The 24580-nt window shown below is 34.3% G+C and overlaps 3 protein-coding genes and 1 pseudogene across 6 annotated transcripts in view; 1 reads left to right on the forward strand and 3 right to left on the reverse strand.

Moving 5' to 3' along the window:
• LOC120134408 overlaps positions 1 to 12415 on the reverse strand; it is a 30576-nt gene extending 18161 nt beyond the window's left edge. The window contains exons 1-6 of one of the 2 annotated variants that reach the window (XR_005517167.1): positions 12271 to 12415; positions 12086 to 12145; positions 11958 to 12005; positions 11755 to 11808; positions 10492 to 10549; positions 10266 to 10376 (exon numbers count right to left, since the gene is read on the reverse strand). Coding sequence is in view for 1 of the 2 variants with exons in the window: in XM_039150842.1 (XP_039006773.1) it covers positions 10318 to 10376; positions 10492 to 10549; positions 11755 to 11808; positions 11958 to 12005; positions 12086 to 12145; positions 12271 to 12357 (366 nt within the window). In the remaining variant the exon portion in view is untranslated. Of the gene's footprint in view, positions 1 to 10076; positions 10377 to 10491; positions 10550 to 11754; positions 11809 to 11957; positions 12006 to 12085; positions 12146 to 12270 lie in introns of those variants that run through there. The other variant, XM_039150842.1, reaches the window with a different exon arrangement.
• On the reverse strand, positions 39 to 9876 carry LOC120133834 (annotated as a pseudogene).
• LOC120134405 (3',5'-nucleoside bisphosphate phosphatase-like) lies at positions 4307 to 18486 on the forward strand. Of its 2 annotated transcripts, none has more exons than XM_039150838.1 (6): positions 4307 to 4319; positions 14947 to 15323; positions 16795 to 16919; positions 17082 to 17393; positions 17495 to 17664; positions 17907 to 18486. In XM_039150838.1, exons 2-6 carry the CDS (start codon positions 14973 to 14975, stop codon positions 18320 to 18322), a joined length of 1374 nt encoding a protein of 457 aa, XP_039006769.1. In that variant the 5' UTR covers positions 4307 to 4319; positions 14947 to 14972; the 3' UTR covers positions 18323 to 18486. The 2 variants fall into 2 exon arrangements, with proteins under 2 accessions (XP_039006769.1, XP_039006770.1); XM_039150839.1 differs by lacking the exon at positions 4307 to 4319 and adding an exon at positions 7817 to 7825 and having other exon boundaries at positions 14966 to 15323.
• A 185-nt stretch (positions 18487 to 18671) lies between these two features.
• On the reverse strand, positions 18672 to 23484 carry LOC120134406 (endoplasmic reticulum-Golgi intermediate compartment protein 3-like). 2 transcript variants are annotated; one of them, XM_039150840.1, is made up of 13 exons: positions 23264 to 23484; positions 22742 to 22815; positions 22383 to 22466; positions 22213 to 22293; positions 21634 to 21714; positions 20567 to 20659; positions 20254 to 20430; positions 20053 to 20120; positions 19861 to 19912; positions 19563 to 19616; positions 19371 to 19463; positions 19164 to 19230; positions 18672 to 19036 (listed from the first exon to the last, which is right to left on the reverse strand). In XM_039150840.1, exons 1-13 carry the CDS (start codon positions 23403 to 23405, stop codon positions 18948 to 18950), a joined length of 1155 nt encoding a protein of 384 aa, XP_039006771.1. In that variant the 5' UTR covers positions 23406 to 23484; the 3' UTR covers positions 18672 to 18947. The 2 variants fall into 2 exon arrangements, with proteins under 2 accessions (XP_039006771.1, XP_039006772.1); XM_039150841.1 differs by lacking the exon at positions 19371 to 19463.
• Between the last annotated feature and the right edge of the window lie 1096 nt (positions 23485 to 24580).

The raw sequence follows: 24580 nt of genomic DNA on the forward strand, positions 1-24580 counted from the left end.
ATTGCATTAAAACTCTGTTGGAGCTGAAGATAAGGTTTTCAAATTCCAGGAGGCCAAGCAATTTCCTGATCAATCAGCTCTCTACTGTTCTCTGCAAGTACGGTCGGATGAAAAAAACCAAGGCTGACTGACAGGTAGTCTTTTTTTAAGTAAACTTCAACTTGCTTCATTCGTAACCAAATAATATGCAAAGCGTCAACCGGGAAAACTAACCATTAGTGTCAAACTGCTAATCTCCTCCACTGGCATTGCTAACTGCAATTTCCTTTGAGCAACGTAAACCTGGTTCTGATCAGGATAAAATGATTGCAAGCACTATCACAAGAAATGTAATAGGAGGCGAGTCTATTATAAATGGTTTTAGGATAATATTAGTAGGTGATACTATTAAATTTAATGGTTTTTTAAACAGTAGAATGAACATAGCTTTGAGGATTAGCCATATATAGTGTATAGATTATTTTGGTTGTATGTTACTCGAGTTCAATATCAGACTGGTGCAGGAATTATATTTAAAATCAGAGATAAGAATGGGTAAATTATTATCTACTACATAAAAGTTCAAACATAGTTTCAGTTAACCCACCAAAGGGAAAACTAAATAATCACCAATATCCATTGCTAAACATCAAAATGATCTTTCAGTATGATAAAATCATCATTAACATTTTACTGTTACTCCCACAGCCTAAACTAACATAATTATGACTACGAGGAGACGCACAACAAGAGGTCCAATCGAAACCGAGAGCAGTGTTGAGCCTGCTTTACTAGGAGCCGGCGTCGGCGCTGCCTCGCTTGCTCCCGCTGCGCCAGTTGTTGGTGCACCTACTGTTGGTGATCGTTGCACACCTACAAATTTAGCAGAGAATTTTAGAAAATAAGTCTACTTATGAATTTAGGTTAAACCAAAGAAAGTTATCAACATAAAAATATTGATGACAGACAACATTTGGATCAATTTATTTTTCAAGTCATATTATGTTTCAGTCAATATGATTTTCATATCAAATAATCTTTGTTCTACTGAATTACTTATTCGGGTCCTTTTTGGATAATGATCAAATTCATATTATTTTAAATCCAGATCATTCCTGATTAGAATTGACTAAGTTCAAGTTATTACCTTTTTATTATCAAATCAGATTAATCATGTGTTTTTGAATTTGAGTTAGAATAAACAAATCTAAAATAGAGCTGTCTCAAATTAAATATCAAATTTTAACATAATAGAGGGACTAAAAGCATAGTTACACCTTTAAAATAAGACAAAAAAAGAAGTTACGTCTGCGAGGCAATTTAGATTTATTAGAATGTACCTGGAGCAGCAGCAGGTACAAGAGATACTGCCAAAACAAAAACCCACTCATCATTCATCAATTCTAACGTAAACACAGAATGTGTGCTTTTTATTAATCATTTATTTTCATGGTTAATGAATAAATGCATGACACCACTAGTTTCTTTAGAAGAATTGAGAGTCAAGCGTCACTCACAAGCGCATTTAGGAACGGAAGAATCGGAGATTTTGCAAACAGCGGGCAAAGTCGAGGCCTTGGTGAGATTCAGAGTAACACCCAGAGAAGCACTGCTCTTAAAGGCCTCGCACAAGCACTCACCGTTGTTTGAATCATGGTTTTCAACCCAGTACAGCACGTCCCTTCTGGTTTCGGAATCTGACTCCCGCTCGACACGAAAGACAAGCAATCCGCCATGTTCAGGATCAAAGACGAGCAGTCCCCTGTGGGGGAGGAGGAGGGTGACGGCGCCGCCGCCGCAGGGAGATGGTGGGCGGCGTCAACGGCGCAGATTGAGAGGATGGAAAGAGTGAGAGTGAGAGAGTGAGAGATGAGAGTGCCATTGCTTGGAAAGGAGAAAAATGGGGTTTGAGTGATTAGGGAAGGGTGAGCAGAAGGGAGTCTTTTGTTGGATTGTTAATAAAACAAGGGAATTTCGTTAGTAAAAGAGAGGAATAAGCGGGGATTCGATGAGGGAGTGACAAAACGAGACGCATGCCCTGGTGAAATACATAATTAATTCAGTCGATAATAAATTATAAAAAAAATATAAAATATTAAACGAATTTAATGATAAAAAATGATTCTTTCAAAAATCAATTATATTACGAGATACGAGGTTAAAATCAATTATCTTTTATCTGATCAATATCTGTTTTAATTTGTTAATTTAAGTTCAATTGTTATATGTGAATTTTGATTAAAAGTATATTCAATTTAAATTTTACCATAAGTAAACCGTAGTTAATATTATTCTAACATAGATGTATGAAATTTATATTTTTATAATAGTTTAGATGCAAAATAATGTATAAATACGAATTCATATGATTATATTTATACTATTAATTATAGATATAAAGTGAAAATATATGGTCAAATCTTATTTATTTATTTTCAATTTGAGAGTTATAACGTTTGGCAATGAAATCTGCTAATCTAAACTAAGGATGGTTTCACAATTGATTTTTAGATAAGATTAATTTAGGTAAAGGTCAATTAAGTCATTGAGGTCGCATGTTTAACTTGGAATGATGAAATTTTTACTAATTAAATTGTTAAAATTTATTATCGCTTTTCTTATTTTTGTGGGGTGACTATCTTTTACGCCTATTGAGATGAGTTTTCACAAACGTTCCAGTTTTCGTAAAGTTAAATATACTAAAAGATATTAAAACTCTATTAGTCAATTATAATACGTAAACAAGACATAGATAATATCTCTAAAAGGATGTACAAGATATGTCGTAACAAATTTAAGGTCTGATGAGTAAATTTTTATAGTATGTTGACCTGTGAATAGCTATAATAATCATATAGTTGACACACGCTATAACCAGCTATAAATATCCCCAATCAAGATTAAAAAGAGAGATGAACCGTCTATAGTTTGTCGGTCCTCCTTTTTTCTTCTTTATAATCAATTATCTGAAATACAAAAATACTCTCACCGATCATGGTTCTACAACTACATCAAAAGAACTGACACAAAAATCATTTGTTTCTATCAACACTATTAAATTGAAGTGGAAGCTTGTGTATCATATCTGGAAGCTTTATTTGACCAAAGAGTTATGTTCTTTCAACATTATAAGTATATAGCTTTATTTAAAACTTTTTCGAGTCGAGTCAATCGAATTATGTTATTCGAATTTTTATTTAAATTTCATTATCGATAGTTATAATGTTATGATACTTTTTAATTCCAATTTATACGGATGTTCAAACGGTTAATGCAACCACCGACCAAACCGATTTAACTGAATTTTCGAGAATTATTAACTTAACCGAATAAATTTGATTAATTCAGTCAGTTAAGGAATTAACCAAAATTTTTTGAATTTTTTTAGTTATATTAATTTGAATTTATTAGAGGTATTTTTTCATTTGAATTAATTTTGATTGAGTCTTGAAAGTTTAATGGATCTAGTATGGTTAAAAAATAGTTGGACCTTAATTCTTAATGAGTTTGAGTTTAAAATATATAATAGTTTTAATTAATTCAGCTAATTAATCGATTTTGAATTGAATTAATCGTTAACTGAACTTTGAAAATTTTCTTAACCGTTAATCGATCTAGTATCAAATTAACTAACCAATTAATCGAACTAGAATTTGATTAGGTTGGTTTTTTTTTTGAAAGAGGGTACTTTGTATTCAAGATAAACAAAGTACACCACCTCAAGGACCTCGTTAAAAAAACCTAACCCTAAAGAGGAAAAAGAGTGTACCTTGAGGTGGTGAGGAACAAAAACACAAACAACATTCGGACTATACCACCACCCTACCACAATCCCAATCCAACACAAATAGAAACCAACACAGACTACCTGAAAAATTGAGAAGAAACCAACTTGGGAACCTAACGCATACAACAACACCAGTGGAACGAAGCAAAACAACAAAACAATACAACAATGAAGCTCCAGACTGCACCACCGGTCTCTGACATGCCCACTTCAGAAATAAAAACACATAAATTAAAAGGATTTTTCACACTGAAAATCGCAAGCTTCACACCCGAATTCCTTCCACTCTGCCTTGAAAAGCTGGTACTTCAACTTTAGGGACATGAATAAACTAGAGTTAATGGAGCAGGATTGGGACAATACAATAAGGGTTGGCTCTCTATTGAAACCCATTAAACCAATGCTTTCCTCCACCAAACGATAAAAAATGCCCATCAAACAACATTATGGGCACATCGAATAAACAAATACCGACAACCACCTTGTTTCCCACAACAGAACTGCATGCGGGTACCAACTTATAGGACACCATCATCACAATTTCTTTAAAAGAGTTTCATTGAAACAACCTTCAATAAAGTTTACCTCGAATCCAACATCTACAGCAGAACCCTCCTACAAACCAGGAACCATCGCATCACCAAATACTGTTGAAATCGGCGGGCCAAACACCGACCGGAGTGCCACCAATGAATACACAAAGCATTACACACACAAGAGCAGACAGAGGACATCATCTTTAATCACACCCAATAAACAAACTGCAGCAAACACACAAATCAAATGTGGAAGATCACCAAAATATAAGAGCGACACCACCACCACATCACCGGCCACAGGACCACATGAAGAATTCCACCAGAGAAACGCTTGACAACCAAAAGAACTTAGCCACAACAAAACAGACTAACAATAAAAATAAACTACTAAGAACCTTATACTAAAAACTATTCATAAAACTACTCCAGCTCCTCAAAAAGACCTCGACAAAATCCTCAAGACCAAAGCCTTAAACCTCCACAACCCCTGACATACACGCACCAAAACTCAAAACAATTATGGAGACGCTAAACCCATGAGAACATCGCTTTCAGAACCAACGACAAAAGGACCCAAACCTAAGGCCTGCTCGATTCCTCTTCTTTGAAAAAACACACTCATGACCTCACCATAGCAACTCACTTTCTGCCATAAACCTTACCAATAAAAAGTGTTTGCAGGAATAGCCTCAGAACAAAGCAACATACTCCAAACAAAGACCTGAAACACTCTCCCACTAAACTGTAAAAGAACAATCGAGCAATAGACTGGTTCACTCTAGCATTTACACAAACAACTTGTAAACAGATAAAACAGACGCATTCTAACCTCCAGAAACAGACTATTAATCCAAGCAGAGATTCCAAAACATGAGACAGGTTCACATTGACATTTACACAAACAGCTTGCAAACGGATATAACAATCACAATCAGAACTCTAAATCTGACTAGAACCCACGCAAAAACTCCAAACAATGAGACAAATTACTACGAAAACCGAAAAGTGAATACACTCCTACCAATTTAAACGGTTTTCTATGTCCATATACAATATGCATATATATATATATTCATATTTTTAATATATGATATACATATATAATGCAGAGTCGAGAATTCAATTCAAACTTAAAAATCAATTAACTAATTATTAAAAATTTCGAGTTATCCGAGTTCGATATTCATTCAACATTGCAATGTATAAAAACCTCAAATCATTTATTCTCTTTTCATCTCAAATTTTTAGATAATATTTTTTGTTTATTACTAACGTTGACACCATCTTGCTCCTTTTACTATTCTTTGCTTCATCTTTTTTTCTTCTTTGTTTGATTTATTATTTATCTTCCTTTATGTTTACCTATCTCCTTTTTACTTTGTCTCGTATAAATTTTAAACTTATTTTTATAAATTTTTTTGTTTTTATTTTTCACCTTTTGCTCGACAAATTATTTATTGATTTTATTAAACTTGCCTCCTTAAAAACTTCCTTTCCGATTAAAGATGTTTAGTTCTTCTAACTTAGATGCTAATAAAGTAGCTCATTGTCTTGCCAGTAATACGAAAATAGGAGGGATAAAACAGTTCAATTTGGACAAATTGTTAAAATTATTTTTTAAATGTTAGATCATCAATCGACTTGTGATGGATTTTATATGAGATTTAAGCATTTTTAGATCAAGATGTCTCTCTATGAATTATCGATTGTCAGTTGACTGTCAAACGTATCTTAAAAACTTCATAATCAAACACTAGTAACACAAGATACATTCACTTAGCAAAGTCAATACAAATAAAAAATTGATTACATACGAATATTTTTGATTTTTTTTTAAAAAAAAAACATTGATTATTTTCAATTAAATTTAGCCCATGACCATGTATTTTAGATATCAAAATTATCATTTATTTTATTTTTAAGATATTTAGATAAATTAAAGTTTGTTTATAACTCTTTTTAGTTTAATTAAACTATGTTTCTAAGAATTTTAACTACCTTTTAAGATTTTTGAAAAATAAACCTTCACGTATATTTTAATGATATTCATTTATCGAGGTTTTACTCTTTTTAATTGACTGATTTCATGTTGAGCATCTTAGTGGGTGAGATAGACAAGGTAAAAAATTATGATGGTGGCTCGTGTCGAGGGCATCACGAGATCGGGTAGGATAAAATAACACATTTTATAAAGGTGGAGAGGTTAATCCCACGTAAGAAAAAAATATAGATATCCTAAGACTTAACATATCTTTTTGGAAAGAGGGTAATGATCATGTGACATTAAGAGAAGGCCCGCGTATATTTGGGAGGATGCTATTTTAACTGAATAAAAAATATAATGACCATTTTATAATTTTTTAAATTTTAATAATAAAAGATATCATTCAATATAACTTAGTAGTCATTGATATGAGGTAACTCGTAAAAAACAGAAGAAAAAAAAACATAATTTGATCAAACTTATAAAATGTAAGAGCCATCGAGGTTTTCTAAGCAATGAAATCCAAAGGGAAACAGTTGAAACTTTGTCCTAGTTTTTGCCTTCATAGCTGTAATGGCATTTGTCGAGGGCATAATATTATGGTTTTTAATGAAGAAACCAAAGATATACATTAATTATGTACCTCTTAAGACTAAACAAACACAAATTTCACCTCACTTCTCAGCTATGGGGTCGCTTCTGTTTCCGAAATATCTCCTTCTCGCTACTCTTTTTTCACTGTACCGCACTTCCATTTCTCAATACGAACAAGAAAGAGATGTTCTGTACACTCTCAAGCACACCTTCAACGACCCATTCTTAAACGACAACTGGAACGGCCTTCAGTGCTATGGAAACACCTCGTACTGGTTCGGCATTCAGTGCATCAATGGCCGTGTCACTTCAATATTACTGGAAAATAGGGGCTTATCGGGAAAACCAAGTACTAATTCATTCGTCGTGCTTTCGGAATTGATCAGCGTCGTCTTCAAGAACAATTCATTGTCGGGGAACATAATGGATTTCTCTTTCAATCTCAAGTTGAAGCACATTGATCTGTCGGAAAACATGTTTGATGGGCCAATCCCACGTTCACTCCTCGAGCTTGAGTTGTTGGAGTCATTGCAGCTTCAAGAGAACAATTTGAGCGGCACGATCCCGGAGTTCAACCAAGATAGTTTAACAATTTTCAATGTCTCCAACAACCATATCAGTGGTCCGATCCCCGGAACTCGCACCTTGAAATCATTCGGCTTTGCTTCGTACTTCAACAATGGCCCCGACATGTGCGATTCTTCGAGCTCCGGTTCTTGTCATTTTAGTGACGCACACACAGGTCGAGACTCCAAAGGGAAATCTATTGCAACTATAGCTATGGTTTTCGTTATCATCGGCTTAGCTACCGTGATTTTGCTACTGATTCTTTACGGTAAGAAATCAAGGAGAATCAAGGATCTGATGAAGAGTTACCCTTTTGAAGAAAGAGATGATTTAAAGCTGGAAGATGACGACGTTCATGGTGATGAAAAGAAACTCGTGTTCATGGCGGATGAAGAATGTTGTTTTGACCTAAAGGATTTGCTGAGGGCTTCGGCAGAAGGGTTAGGGAAAGGGGTTTGTGGCCATACTTATAAAGCAACAATGGAAAACAGGAAACCAGTTGTTGTGAAACACTTTAGGGAATTGAAACCACTCAGCAACGAGGAGTTCTTGAAGCTGGTGCGAAAAATTGCAGATCAAAAGCATCCGAATTTGCTTCCTTTAATGGCCTACTATTGTTCCAAGGATGAGAAGTTGTTCGTCTATAGATATGTCAGAAATGGAAATCTCTTCAACTGCCTTCATGGTAATCATATACCTATGCATGCAATATGCATACATACATGCATATCAATTAGAAACTGATGATATTGTTCATTGATGGAAAATGCAGGAGGGAGGCGTAGCAAGGACCGGATTCGTTTCAGTTGGAGCTCTAGATTGACCGTCGCTCGAAGCGTGGCACGAGCGCTTGACTATCTTCACCTCAATTCAAACCATTCCCAAAACACCGTTCCTCACGGAAACCTGAAATCATCCAATATTCTTCTCGACGACGACGACACCGTTCTCGTTTCCGATCACGGTCTCACTTCCTTCATGACCTTTCCCATGGCAGCTCAACTTATGGTCTCATATAATTCACCAGAATACCAATTCTCGGAAAGGGTTTCAAGGAAATCCGACGTATGGAGCTACGGCTGTCTTCTTCTGGAATTATTAACGGGGAGAGTCTCGGTTCACTCAGCTCCTCCGGGCATCGATGGCGTGGATCTTTCCAAATGGGTTCAACGAGCTGTTAGAGAAGGATGGGTTGCTGAGATATTTGATACGGAGATATCTGTGGAGAAAAATGCTGGTCCGGGGATGATGAAGCTGTTTGAGATTGCTCTACGTTGCTGCGACGAGTCGCCGGAAAACGGCCTGAGATGACGGAGATCGTGAGAGAGATCGATGATATGAAGTGTGCTGAATCGGTTAATGACGCTGAATTGTCGGCGGATCGATTATTGACCGACGGGTCTTTCTCTACGCATGCTTCGACGGTGTTAGTAGTTGGTAGTACCGGAAGTTGGTAAGATTTCTCTAAAACGGTCCAACTCTTTGGCTCTTGTATTGTACTATGCTCAAAATCGAGGTTCAATTTCTGTACTTTTATTTAACATAATTTTATCTCTAATTTTATACTATTATAAGTTAATTCAAATACTTAATAGTGTTAATTATTCTAATTAAAATATCCGTGCAATTTTTTTCTTAAAATACCCTTCTAATTTATCATGCTAACATAATACTTTTACAAAAATACACGTTGATTATTTATTCAAAATAGTTAATATCACAAATATTTTGATATATCATTAATTATAAGGTGGGTACTTGAATTCACATTAAGTTTGAATTTTATTTTGTATAATAATGCAAAGTATAGTAATTTTCGTTTCCTTTTTAAGAAATAGAAAGAAACGTGTATAGGAGTATCAGATAAAGCACTTACAAACAACAATTATAGGAGACTATACCAAAGCTTCTTCAAACAAATGAAAGCATTCACTTAATTGAAAAAAATAAGTATATATGGATGATAAGATCAGATTCTAAAAGAGTCATATATTTAGAGTTAAAATTGAATTACACTGTTAAATAAACTTATTAATTTTATGAACTTGATTTAGCACCATAAATTGAATTACATGTTTGATTTTTATGTCAGTGAATCTTCGAATAATGCTTCTCATGTGTGGAAGCCCACTCAAAGAACGTGATGACTTGGGGACAAGCACAACAGTGGAGGAGCGAGGGCTTGCAGTTAACAACAAAGGGGAAATACGCAAAAACAGGCATTAGAAGAGAATCAGACAGCATAGCAATGGTTCCTGAAGAATCTACATTCATCTAGGTCTTTATTTAGGACTTCAAAACTGCACTGAGCAGCGAAGACAAGACTAATGACTGACATTGTTGTCGGTATCTTGGTCGGTGGGGCTGACCGAAGGATGTTACAAAGACAATTTAGTGAAATATATTGCAGGATCATGGCATGCCATTGCCAGATTTATTTCATAAAAATATATTGGCCAAGTAAATGAACCTACCGACTAGCGGGTTAATTTAGAATATAATTATACAAGGAAAACAATACAAATATTGTACCCTTTTAACATGCCGTGTAAAACCGTAAATGTTAAATGCCTGGTTCACTTTCCATAGAACCATGCATCAAACCTAGCATAGAAGTAAACGATGAGAATAGAAGGGGAAATTACTCATATCATGAAGATTAATGTTCCATGTTAGAAAAGCCTTGGAACAATAGACATTTTCAGTTCCCACAACTCCCAAACTGCATAAATGTTGTTACTTGTCGAACTTAAAAAAAATCGAAGCATCTTTCACCGAGTTTTATTCATGGAAACAGTTGAAAATTATTCTTTACCTATTATCTAGGTATTCGAATAACAATCCATAGTCCTCACAAGATCGGAAGATTAAGGGTAATTCCTCAATTCATTGGCAGTCCCACCCTCAGGTTGAGCACTCCCTCCATCTACATGATAGCATGATCAATAGAATTTGATTAAGCACCATTTCCCCGCCAGAAAAGATAAAAGGAATTTAATGCAAAAAGCCTAGGAGTTTGCCATGTCAATAGCTAGGCATACCTTCACCATCAGCTGGGGCACAAGGAGACTTCCTATATCGTGTTTGTTGTTGTGTGGGCTGAAAATTGAGCAAAAAGAATCATAAGCAGCTCAAGAGTAATAGACAATTGTGTGAAAAGAGATTAACTTGTAGAATTCTAAAGAGGTATGAACTAATATGATTAATCACCAATATGCTTCCAATACATACATCAGAATAAGATTGAACAGGAAGAAAAGGTAATATAAGAGTCTACAACCAACAAATCATCCTAAAACCCTTATAGTTTTGTATTTCCTAAAAGTGAAGGGTTTAACATTTAAAACTTCATTACAACATGATTCTGGATATTATCTTGTATAAGAAATCATAGTTTTCTCTTCATAAAAATCATCAGATAGAAAGTCAGCATGAGATGCAAGTCAAATTAATTATGTAGATGAAACAAAAATTCTCACCATGTCAATCCAGTACCAAATCAAATATATTATTAAGGTATTGGATATATGTTAAAATTTAGGTCATGTTAGTGCAAATGCTAGATTACAAGACTTCTTACAACATTTTCCCTTTCCCAACATAAATACACACTTATAAGGCAAGTAAATCTAAAACCCCAACGAAACCATTTTTATGACTTATTTTAATATGATATTGTGAGACCCGTACAGAAAGAGCACTTTGTTCCAGTAGTTAAAGGCCTAAGGGGATCTACATATAGCAAACTCGTCTGCTCCTCCATACCTGTAAAAGTTCTAGTCACGGTCATTGAACCAATTAAGAGGCCTGGGTGGCCAAATTAAAAAGTCTGAATAAAGTACGCTGGATAGATTTTAATTTTTGGCCAATTAGAGAATCCTATACAAGTGGACCAAATTGATTCAAGCTTTCATTGAACAAACCCATTTTCCGGCACTAGCAAAGGAATAACTACTGGGTTTCTCTCCCTAATCAGATAAATTCACTATAAAATGTATACTTTTCAGTGTAAACCTAGGGTATCCCCAAGCCAACCGGACTTGGGACTAATCACTTTCGGGCCATTGGGGTTTAAGGTAAAGCCCTCCCAGCAAGTACACTCCCGAGGTGCGAATCTTGTGTTCTCACTCGTACGGGGACAAGGCTGCTACCACCTAACCAGTAGCTTATTGGTTTAAAACACATTTATATATACAAGATTTATTCATATGTTTTCCATGTGATTTGGATCAAAGTATCTAGTTCGAGGAAGTCAAAGCCCATTACACGAAATTATTATATTTTTACAAGCATAAAATCAATACCTGCAATTTGGGACGGAGGGCTTGAAGTGGTCCTTTGGGCTTCTCAGCACCTTGCTGTTAGAAATTAGCATCCAAGAAGGCAAGAACATCAAACAATAGTGTAAACTTCAGTTTGTTCTGATTCATTAGCATAGCCGAGCTAAAATAAGAAAACCATAAAAAATATTAGATTCATAAGGGATGGCGGGAATCATAAAGGCTACCTTTCCAAGTGCCCAATCTGCGGAATCAAAGTAGGCACGTTCATGGTCCTGAGATCCAAAATGAAAAATATTGATGAGAAATAGCACAAGCCAGAAACCCAAAACTTATCAACTTTCCAAGAAATCACCTTAGAGATGAGCGGCGGTTTCTTGGGCATAATCCCTCCATATTTTTTCTTTATAGCTTCCTAAAATAGATATACAAGATAAGTAAATCATTGCAAGTACATAACACCAGAGAGAAAACTGTAACCCAGTCCATGGCTTAGATCTTTGATTAACATTCCACAATGAAGTGAGAGAAGAACAAAACCTCCTCTTGAGATGGTGGTGGCACAGAATTTTCGGACTCCTGTGCAATATTTTCATCTATTTGTTTTTGCTCTTTGGAATCCTCCATGCCTGAGATTAGCTACTTGCGACCACCCAACGAATATCACCTACAATAGCACACAAATAATCTGCATAAAGCTTCAGTAATGCTAAAACTTTACCAGAACACAGGCAGCAGCAAAAGGAAGGAAAAACACTTAATTCTCATTAAATAAATGAGGTTGCTAATGTCTACTAAAAATTATGAAACCTTCATAAACCTGAGGAAAACATCATCCAAGACTACGATGCAAGTAAATACAGCTCTAAAAGAATACCCATATCTACTTACTACCAATTATTAACATAACCAAAAAAAGCATTGGACAACTCCTAGTGAATGAGCACCGAATAATAATTGAAGGAATTCACTTTAAACATTCATATTCCAAGAATGAGACAACCAAAATCTAAAGGGAAAAAGAACTTCAAATCCATAGAATATCTACATATAGATGGTGATACTAAATACAAAGCATTAAATTTAATTAATTTGACGCAGATAAAATTAAATCCTTGCTTAAGCTAGAAAACGTAATTGAAAACCTGTGAAGTACATACCCTATCATCCAATCAAACCAAAATATATTCTGCAACTAATTAAAACAAGCCTACATGGAAAAACCAAAACCCTAGGTGCTAATAATTATTTCAGAAATTAATCAAAAAATAAATGAGAATAAATTGGAATTGAAATCAAAGATGAAGGGAAAGAAAATGGTAAATTGAGAATGATCGGGTACCTCAAATGTTCAGCTCTCTGCGGAGATCAGAAATTCAAAGGATTTTTATTTATTTATTTATTTTGAAAAAAGGCGTTTGAAAAATAGAATATGCATTTAAACTCTTTTTTTTTTTGGCGTTGTTGAAATTTTTGATGGAGTTGTTATATTTTCAGTAATTTATGTTAAGGGCATGCCTATTTTAGGAATCTAATTATAAAAAATATTTGATAATTATTGATTAGAATTAATTTTCAATGATTAAATTGATTATTATAAATTTTTTCAATTCAAAAAGTAGAATTATAAATTTAAAATAATTAAATAGAAGTAAAAAAAACAACTGGATAAACCATCTCTACCCTAATTTTTATTGGATGACAATAGTTTATATAATTTTCAATTTTATTTCGCTAATCTATTCTCAAGTTAATTTTGTGGATCTGATTTTGAAAATTATAATTGAATATTTGAACAAATATTTTTCTTTTCAATTCACTCATTACCTTATTTGATATCACCATTTTGGATTTAGTAATAATATGATAAAGATAAGAAGTTTTTTTATATAAAACAAATAATTAAATTAGAAACAAAATATGTAGAAAAATCTTTGGAACATACAAGCATTATCAAAAATATTAATTATAATATTTCCATGTTCGGATTATCATAAATAAAAATTAATTATTATAAAATATGAATGAAACATAAAATAAAATATATATATATTGTACATGGTTATAGAAAACCATGTATATTAGAATCAAATACTAGTATTATAACATCATAAATAACTATAATTAAACTTGAATAAAAACTTAAATAATTCAACTCAAACTTCATAAACTCGACTCGAAATATTTCAAATATAATTTAAGTTATAATATTATTCATCAATTAAAATAATTTAAATTTTTCAACTCGATTCTACTGAATCGAATACTTACCCATAAATGTTAGCCTTCGTTTATAAAACTCCAATTATACGTATGTAAACTGACATCAATAGCTTTTTCAAGTTATGAAATCAAATTATTACTTTGGTATCTATAATTTTATTTTTTAATAATTAAAAAGTATATTTAATAAAACGTATTTTTCACCACGCGGGATATTTTAATGAAAGATACAATGACGTGAAACTGCCTTACTCCACCTCATTCATGTAAGTCGGGTGCTTTCACATATCGATAACGTGTTTCACGTGATATTATTTTTGTCATATGTGATCGAAATGAATTATATTTTTGTAGTTAAAATTTTATTAATGTTATTTTAATAAAAAGAAAATGAGAGAATATTATTTTAATAATTTTGTCTAACTTTGAAATATCTAACGTAATATCTATAATATAATATTTAATATGATATATGAAATGTCATTCTATATATTATCATTATTATAGTACCTAAATTAATAACATTAATAAATATTGTAAAAAAATATTATTTCCTACATTATTATAATATATAAATTAATATAACTAAATGTTTAAAATTTATAACCAACAATTAAAATATAAAAAATGGTATTAAATAATTTTAAAATGCAGATATCAGAGCAGATATTTTAAAAAAGTAAATTGAAAATTGAATAGGGTAAAAACCACTGTTTTTTTTTTGCTGGGTTACATCATACCTGATAATTATCCGTTCAACTCTGGAAAGTAAATGAATAAGGAGGAAAAAGAGGAAAAACCCATAAGTACACCTGTCGAACCAACGGAAAGAGAGGACACCTGTGACATAGAATATCGAGCTTAACAAAGAAAAAGCCATTGCCACTGCCCCCCCTCCTCTGCATCTCTCTGCCTCACTATCTTTGCCTTTTCCGTATCTGAACTTTCATTACTCCCAATCTGTCTAATCTCTTTAACCAAACCAAGAAAGAGAGAAAAAAAAGAGAAATAGGTCATCCATGGTTGGTCTTGGCGATAACAGCAACAAGATTTCCGGTACCAAAGCAATCGACAATAGCAAGAAGAAGAACAAGAAGAAGAAGCGCGGGGGTAGCAAAAGGAAGATGACGGCCGAGCAAGCCTCCGCTTTCAAATCGGTGACCGAATGGGTTTATTTGGATCACTCCAATTCCTCGTCTTCTTCTTCTGCTACGTCGGCTTTATCTTCGTGGGTGGTGGATGATTTTGGGGTTCAAAAGAGTTTGGGGAGAGGGATGGAGAAAGTGGTGTTTGAATTGCATTCCCATTCTAAACACAGTGATGGGTTCTTGTCTCCTTCCAAGCTCGTTGAGAGAGCTCATGGCAGAGGGGTGAGTCTAGATTTCTTTTGTTTTCTCGTTTACCATAAAATCGATTTCTCATATGGGTTTGGCTGTATTTGAATGAATGCTTCGCCGCCCATAGTGGTTTTGATTGAATAGCTGAAATAGAATAGTAAAAATGGTACTTTCTTATGTATCCATTGGGGTTACTGTTCTTTAGGTATATTGACTTTTTTGAACAGTACATTCATATGGTTTTGCTTTTTCGAGGTTTAAAACTAAACCCATTGTTTGACCCCTAAGGCTAAGGGCATTTGTCTGTGTACTGAAGGCTATGGCTATTTCTTCTGCTTCTACAGTTGAGTGAACATGTAAAAACTTGTACTTCCTTCTATGTTGCCTTTCCCCCACCATTCATTACTACTCTTGAAGATTCCTTATCCAACAGTATCACCATATGAATATGGTGATATTAAAAGAACTTTTCAGAAGAAAAAAAAATACTGAAAATGGACTCAAGTTACTTTTAACTTGTTTTTCCCGTTTCTAATTTATTTTTGTCTACTGGTTGTTTTTTTATCTTGCTTGCAAACTTAAGGGCTACTTTCTATTATCTAGTAGTTAATGTATGAGGGTTCATACATTTGTAGCTTGTGGTTTATTAATGGTAAAAGTAGGCTATAAATATACAGGTTTAGATGGTGAATTCCAGCAAAAACTGGGTGTTAAATGCTTTCACCATTCATTTCAAAGGAGGAGATTAGATTTATGGATGTAGGAGGTTGGTCTAACACGCGTGTGATATAACAGTTTATATGTATTTGGGGGAAAATGAAAAGTTGGAGCAACAGGTTTTTAGTAGTTTCTGCTGGTGTTGTCCCTTCTTCCATCTGTCTTTTTTTTTCAGTACAGAAATGTTTTCATATTCTTCTCTTTTGGTTTAAGCGAGATTCGTTTTAACAGACCTTCAACTCGGACATTTTTCTCTTTTTTGGTGTGATGTTTTGATTTTGCATTTGAACAATTCCTCTGCAGATGCATGTCTATATTTGTGTGTTTGTTTTCTGTACTGAAAATATACTATCTGCTTGAGTTTGTAATTATTGGTTATTGTTATAAAGAAGCAGACTGATGATAACAGACTTATCTTCCTTTCTTTGTTTTTTGAACCAAAACAGTCTTATCTTTCTTTGGTTTCTTAACTTTGGCATTATTATATAGTACACACACTATGGAATGGATGAATGGAGCTCAAATTCCCTAATATATCTGAACTTGAGGAATAGAAAGAGACAAATGAGGAAATCGGTTTTGTTTTATGAAGCAAATTTGTATTTTAGGAAGAATTCATGGATCCTTTATGCAGAATTATCTATTTGAATCGTTTTATAAATTTTTTATCTTCATATCTTTTTTCTTTCTCCTGTTTCATTGAATAAATTGGCAACACTTCCACGTTGGTTCTTTCATACCTTTTTAAAGTATTTGGAATATGATTAGTACATTGTGTTCAGAACAGGTGAAAGTTCTTGCTCTGACTGATCATGATACAATGTCTGGCATCACTGAGGCAGTTGAAACAGCACGCAGATTTGGTATCAAGATAATCCCTGGTGTTGAGATCAGCACCATATTTTCTCCAAGGTTCGTGTTTGATTAATAGAATAATCATCATAAAATGATTTTTCTTCTTTTATTTGTATAATCATTCTGCAAAAGTTAGCCGGTAATCGAAAGAAGCAGATTTTCTGGTTTTCTTTCTCTGTACTTCTACACCTCATGTTTCATTTATTGATTCAAAAGCAGAAATCCCGAAATGGAGGAACCAGTGCACATCCTTGCATATTACAGCAGCTGTGGCCCCATGAGGTTTGAGGAGCTGGAAAAATTATTGGCTAACATTAGGGAGGGACGATATTTACGTGCCAAAGACATGGTTTTGAAACTCAATAAACTCAAGCTACCACTTAAGTGGGAGCATGTTACAAAGATTGCAGGCAATGGAGTGGCTCCTGGGAGACTGCATGTGGCTCGAGCTATGGTCGAGGCAGGTTATGTAGAGAATCTAAAACAAGCTTTTTCCAGATATTTATATGATGGAGGCCCTGCTTATTCAACGTAATATTTTCTTTATATCTTTTCCTGCTTAATTATGCCCAATGCTTATTTCTTCACCTTTAGCAATGATACATGAATTTTTTGTTTGGTCCCTGTTATAGAGGAAGGGAGCCTCTTGCAGAAGAAGCAGTGCGGCTTATTTGTGAAACCGGGGGTTTAGCAGTCCTTGCTCATCCGTGGGCTCTAAAAAACCCTATTCCTATCATAAGACAGTTAAAAGAGGCAGGCCTTCATGGAATGGAGGTTTACAGAAGTGATGGAAGACTGGCAGGTATTATGTTTGCTGCTGTATTGAACTGTTAATATTACATGCCTGCATGCGTTTACATGACTTAGCTGTCCATGTACTCGGGTAGGATAAAATACAATTATGCTATGCTTGATTATTTCCTCATGATTGCATAATTGCATATTTTGTTAAATATCTACTTGTTTATATTGAGCTTAGCTTTACACAAGGCTGATAGGAGACGGCTGCTAGTTAAAAGCTTTTCATGTCCTTTTGATTTACAGCATTTAGTGACTTGGCGGATACATATGAACTTCTGAAGCTTGGAGGATCAGACTATCATGGGAGAGGTGGGAATGGTGAGTCCGAACTCGGAAGTGTGAACCTTCCAGTGATGGTTTTGCATGAGTTTCTTAAGGTAGCTCGACCTATCTGGTGTGGTGCCATCAAGGACATCCTAGAGAGTTATGCAGAGGAACCCTCTGCTTTGAATCTAGCTAGGATCGCAGGATTCTCAAGGATGGGCAGTTTAAAGGGAAGTCCTCCCTTGAGTTGTGGTAAGGACTGGATTGATCGATGTTTATCGTCGTGGCTGACTACCGAAGAACGGCAGAATGCCGAATTTGAGGCTATCAGGTTGAAGCTTTCCCTTGCCTCAATTGACCTGGGTGGAGTACAAGTTCCTATAGAGACTAAATAATGTGCTTCTTTCCATTGTTGTTAAGATAACCCCAAGTGGCATATCCTTTAGCTTTTAATAGTTTTGTTGTTGGGGGGGGGGGAATCTAAACTAAAAACTATTCATGTTTTGGTGGTAACTATGCACCATATTGGTCAACAGAAAATGCTTTTTTGTTGTTGTGATCTTTGTTTTCTTTAAAGTTTGATGGACAATTCGAACTCTAGTGTCGAACGCATATCAATATATAAACAAATAGACAGCAGTGCAGTATTTTTGATTGACCAGGCTTTTCCATTTCCTTTTTTTTTTTGGTGTTTCAATTAAAGTGATCATTGTCACTGCGAACTTCCACACTAAATAGAATCAGTAGGGGCACAGTTCAGACATTTCTGCCATGATTTTAGAACTGATTGGGGTTAATAAGAATCAAAACAAGAAAATCCATTACAAATTACAAGTGCAAAGGTGATAGATTCTTTTAGACTGTAAATTGGACAGTTTCAGCAATGATTCAAGAACTAATGTGTTGTCATACAATCTGGGATGTAAACAGCGTCATGGATCCTTATGCAGGCACCATCGGAAAAAACTCAAAAACTGTGTCAAAAGCCAAGGTAATGTATGGGAATAATAGGCAGAAAAATCATCTGAATTTTCCGACTTCGGCCTTCTTGATCTTTCTTTGACCATGATATACAAACGAGTCAATTATCCCCGCAACTGTGAAGATACCTAAATGAGAAGTAACACAATCTTGGTCACTTTAAACGAACAATGACATATCAAGTAAAGCATTGACAAAATGCAGAAGGAAATAAAGGATTCGGGAAAATATAGCGGGAGTTAGAAATGATAGTACCTCCAATTACAGCACATATATTGGTGATGAAGTGCAAAAATGAAATATGTTCCTCCCTAAAAGTCACCTGCACAGGGAAAGATGAAAACCAATGTTATATCATCTTCTTTCTAGATGGTTTCGAGTTAATATCTAAGCTATTCAAAATGGTTTGTGTTTCACTCCATCTTTAGTTTCTTATATCTGATTAGAATAAAAGGAACCTACTTTGATTGGAGAAAAGTCATAAAAGAAGTAAACTCCAGGATGAGCATTAGGGCTAATGAACTCTAAATCCATGAAATGCTCCGTCACGGAATACTGTGCAGTAGGAATCATAGCACATCTCAGAACATGATCCAATAAACATGATAAAATGATTTGATTCTTATTCTCAATGTGTGAATTTTCAAGTAGTACCTGATTTGAGTTAACAGTGCGGCCTCTGATGTCGGTATATATTGTGGGTACTACCTGCAAAATTCAACAGACATCAATTGTGACAGGTCCATAGTTGGTTAAGCGTATGCGGGGTGCACTGAAGAGATCCATACTCCAAAATTATCTTCTTATTTTTTTCAAAGAAAAACGGAGAGCAGTTAATATATATGATCTAGGCATCATGGGCATGAAAATGAAAGCGAAGTCACAGGATGTTCAGCTGTCAATAAAAGAGCTTAAAAACAAGGAACATCCTTAGACACTTTAAAATACCAACCTTGATAAAGTACTGGTACATTCCGTTTGAGGTTTTATGCGTCCATTGTCCCCTGGAATAGCAATATGAAACAACCATTAAAAAGTTTCAGTACTTGCATTTGGTTCTTCACTTTCATCTTAAAAAGAAACATACCAAAGAACAAACAAGTCTTTCAAGAGTTCGAGTGCCGAGGAGAAAAAGAACTATTACCCGTCAAGTGGATTTACCGCACCAGGGAAGTATTCACCAAAAGCTAATCTATTAATTCTGTGACTTATCTGTTTTGTACACCGCAAATGCAAAATATCATTACCATTGAAATTTGTAACAAAAGTAAAGGATATACATACACATATATTAAACATAACAGTTTCATTAGGAAAGGAGCTTAAATATAAAGGTGAGCCTTACATTATAACTGTCCTGAAAAGATATCAAGTCATCAAAGAAAAAGCTTGATTGATGAAAACTTTTGCCTGCTGCAAAATGGAAATTCCCAGCAACCCTATTAACTTCAAGAGATCCATGAATGTTGCATCCTTCACCATCCTCCTCTTTTATCCTTTCAAAGAAGCCTTCTCTTTTGCACTGGAAAGCAAAAAAGGAAAATGTAAAAAAACAGAGAAAATATCAAGCTAGAAAGTAGGATTTGTTTTCCCAATGTAGGGAGCAAGAGGATTAAATTTTTCCAGAAAATACTTGGGTAAAAAACTTGCAATGAAACCTGGTCAATCAAGTCCGCGTTAGTCATTGCCCACCCTTTTCGCCGATACGCCTCACGAACCTCTTCACAGGAGTTACAACAGTCATCATCTGACTGGACCATAGAGAAGAAAAAGAGAAAACCTTTCATAAGTGGCATACAAACAATTAAATAATTAGCTAAGATGTTACATATAGTATAAGTACTCCAATTTAGTTCATACAGCAAGTAGCACCCTTGAGATCATTATATCATGATAACTTCGGCAGTGACTGCCAATAACCTAATAGTAAAGATGTACAAGCTGCTCAGTCATGTAATTCATATTTGTTTCTTTATCAGTTTTGCAGAGAGCACTAATAATTTGTCTTCAAGTACCATGCTTTTTACGGCATAGGCTATCTCTCAAAGAACTTATGAGTTTTGGCTACTTTTCAGAGTTACTTAGAGGACTCCACCACACGGTATTGCCAACATTTAAATGCAAGCTAACAATTGAGAATAAAAAACCTGACAACCGTAGAAATTAATTAATCCAGATCATACGGACCAATCACCACAAAGTTGGAAAGGAGATCCCATTAATCACCACTTTCATCATACACATGAACAACTCTGAAAGAACTCTATTTACTATTAGCCACTTGCAGATCATTGCACAACAATTAACTTAGCGACATTTAAGCTCCTAAGGTTTAAAAAAGGGAACAGAAACTGATATACAACCTATATTTTTCCTTATTATGGTTTGTAGTACTCACCAATTTTCTTAAGAAAAATACTAGGTTGTTTTATTCGACATAGAATGTTCAAGTTTTTTCCAATATCTTTATTTTCAATACAATAGCAATAGATTTGCATATGGAGCTGAGGCGAAATCTAGAGAAATAAACTACACATTAATCACAATGTAATGATCACAAAACAAGTATCCAGGTTTTTAGAGTAATAAATAGATGAATATTTCAGGAAAAATTCCCAGCCATTTACTAATCAACCACTTTCTTAACCTTCTTAGAACTTAAGTGATGCTATTCAAAGTGCTTCAATAACATAGTGAGATAAGGATTTCTTGATATCAAACATACCTGCTCGGCACCAAAGCACGAACCACAATACGTCTCATTTTTTTCAAGCCTGCCACCGTGCCTCTGCAGAGGTTTCTCAATCTAAAAAGAAAAGAAGAAAATTAAGTCAAAAATGAACCAAATTTGGAGGCAAAGACAAAACAAATAAAAAGAAACATGATGAAGACTATTTAATTAAGTGGTGACAACATCTATCAAATGCCATTATGTCAGGAACTTAAGGTAAAAGGAGATTGCGACATCTTAATAATCCGAGAGCAACGCAATCAAACAACTATAACAGGGTCCTCGATGCAAAACTTTACCCATGACAAGTTGTATGGCTAATTATCAACAATTAAACCCTCAATTAATGTTAGCAACCCAAAAGCTGCTATCTTTCTTTCATATCTTCTCTTTTCATGCGTAGAAATAGAATACTTTACTTTCAATTATGGGATCCAGCATACTGCTAACCTTGTACCACACCATTCTATTACATAAGTCATTTCTATTAAAGGAAAACCATCCTTCAAAACCAAGAAACGAAGAGAAAGAAAAAAGAAAATTAGAAGGGCTAGAGAATTATATTTCAACTACCTTTGGAGCTCCAATAGTATCCGGCCTGGATTCTATCACATCACCATGAGCATTGATTCTTTTCTTAATTATATCATGTTTCTGCATGTAAACATAGCAAGGTTAAAAATGCAAGCAAACTAATAAAAATAAATCAAAATAAATCTGAGCATCTGTTGCACTGCACGTACTATGTCATGATGTTGCTCGCCACTGATATCCATAGTGTCAACACTGAGTAGCGTACATGGAATAGCAGGAAAAGTGACATCGAACTGCAAATCCAAAAGAAATGAGGTGTAAATAAAGCATGAAAAATTGTTTACTAAAACAGTTAAACCACCACAACAACAAAAACTGAAAATTTTTAATATAAAATGCTCAATCACATGCTTTGAATATTCAGCATCAGTAGAGCATCAAGTAGAAAGTTCAACAATATTACGCAAACATGCACACGGTACGCAACCTCAAAAACCCTTTTATAGGTAACAAATTTTGAATACGAATCTAGGCAACTCCGTTAACAAGTGAGAGAAAAGATAGTTACATTTATGTGGAAGGTTTCGCCTCTTGAAGTATCCACCAATAGCTTTGTCTCGGTAACGGTATGAATGTATAATGCTGCAAATAAAAGAACAATCAACAAAATAAAAACAATCATCAATCAAGATTTAACACCACAGGGTTCCAATAACAAACATATTTTTGGGAGGAAAAATATATAGTGACAATTTGATTATAGCCTCAGTTGCTTAACTTTTAGCATTAAGTGCTTTGGTTCTCATCTAAGTGGAGACCCAATATGAAAGGCAAACATTCACAATATGCATCTACAAATAGTTCAAGGTTTTATATCTAGAAGTGGAGACCAAATATAAAAGGCAAACAATATGGATTTAAAATAGTGCAAAATTTTCATCAATACTCAACCACTTCCTCAAAGATCTTACCTTTACAAATCTGGTATCTGATTGAGAACACACACACAAAAAAACCCAATTTTCTAAAGCTATCATATACACAAAAATTAACAGAAAAGGAAGAAAAAGTGGGTTGAGAGAAAACTTACTGAATTCGGAGAAGACAAGGAGTAGTATGGCAAGGGAGGAAAGGAGGGTGATAATGCCACCGGAGAGTGTACGGCTGTAGAAGTCTTCATTGACTTTCGGGTATGAGTCCAAATTCCGTAGCTTGTTAAAGACGGTGTTCATCCTGGCCAACCCCTTTTCACCGGCGTTGAAAACAAAAACTAAACACGAACCAAAAGAAACTTGTTTGAATTATATGTTTGCTTGTGTCTTTTTATAAGAACTAAATTAATTAATCAATATGTACAGAGAAATGGATACAGTACTTTTTTGGTGGGACAGCGGCGATTACGAGAAGAAAGAGAGGAGACAAAGAGAGAGAGACGATTGAAGGCCGTGAAAGACTCTGGAGTCAAATTACATAAATGGGCATCAATCATGGAATGCATCAAACGGATAGAAGTCAAATTTGATGTCTTAAAATGCCAGACCGAATTCATATATTTTACAAGGTCTTTCTTCTTTCTTCCTGGAGATTATTTACATTTACTACTTTACCTTCTGAAGCCGATTTCTTTATAAAATGATCAAGCACCCTTCAAAGCGTATTATTTTCTTCAGTTTCTTTTGCGTACTGAATTTATGATGATAAAAACACACACGAATTGTATTGTTTTATTGATGCAAAGTTTACTCTTTTTGCCTTAAAGGAAACGAATTTATGGAACAGAAATCAGTTCCCGGCTGGCATTTTAACAATTTACCTATGATATTGACTCCATTTGTCGTCTGTTGGTACCTGTGGTGTTGTTTTCTTCATCGTTTCCGGTTGGCATAATGGCATTGTTTCTAATTTACCGAAAATATCGACCCTACTTGCAGCTGATTACTACAATGCATTGCAAACACATCGTTTACTCGTTTTCTAAGTTGCTCTTGTACAAAAAAAAGTACACTTTTTCACTTATCTGTGCTGCTTTTAACGGCTTTTCACCTAAATATCACCTAATAAAAAATCATTGTCATTTTAATATTTACATTTGATTAATTCTCGAATTGACACTTTCTTTTGCCATATAGATAAAGTGTGTTTTGCACGTAATGTGTTCTATTCTAAAAATTCGATCGAATTTGGTTGAAATAAAAGAAAAAGGTTACAAATATAAATATATATATATAAATTTTGTTCAAAATAACAAACACAGTATATGTCGAAGACACATAATTACACAAAGCACAAACATTAGCACGCGTATATTAATCTTATATTCAATCATTTAATAAATGTTATATTTAAACACTTATAAATTTTCATATTTACATAATGCACCATTATCATTGTCGACCTAAAACTTCTA

Source organism: Hibiscus syriacus, unplaced genomic scaffold (assembly GCF_006381635.1).
Source record: "Hibiscus syriacus cultivar Baekdansim isolate YM2019G1 unplaced genomic scaffold, ASM638163v2 tig00110597_pilon, whole genome shotgun sequence".
NCBI lineage: Eukaryota > Viridiplantae > Streptophyta > Magnoliopsida > Malvales > Malvaceae > Hibiscus > Hibiscus syriacus.

What these genes read in the sequence shown, in the direction of transcription:
- LOC120134405 (XM_039150838.1), top strand. Translation starts at nt 14,973, where the DNA reads ATGGTTGGTCTTGGCGATAACAGCAACAAGATTTCCGGTACCAAAGCA. An exon ending in GGAGGCCCTGCTTATTCAAC is followed by an intron (nt 17,394 to 17,494) that starts GTAATATTTTCT and finishes TCCCTGTTATAG; the next exon opens with AGGAAGGGAGCCTCTTGCAG. An exon ending in AAGTGATGGAAGACTGGCAG is followed by an intron (nt 17,665 to 17,906) that starts GTATTATGTTTG and finishes TTTGATTTACAG; the next exon opens with CATTTAGTGACTTGGCGGAT.
- LOC120134406 (XM_039150840.1), bottom strand. Translation starts at nt 23,405, where the DNA reads ATGAACACCGTCTTTAACAAGCTACGGAATTTGGACTCATACCCGAAA. An exon ending in ATACTATTGGAGCTCCAAAG is followed by an intron (nt 21,715 to 22,212) that starts GTAGTTGAAATA and finishes TTTTCTTTTTAG; the next exon opens with ATTGAGAAACCTCTGCAGAG. An exon ending in ACGCGGACTTGATTGACCAG is followed by an intron (nt 20,431 to 20,566) that starts GTTTCATTGCAA and finishes TTTGCTTTCCAG; the next exon opens with TGCAAAAGAGAAGGCTTCTT.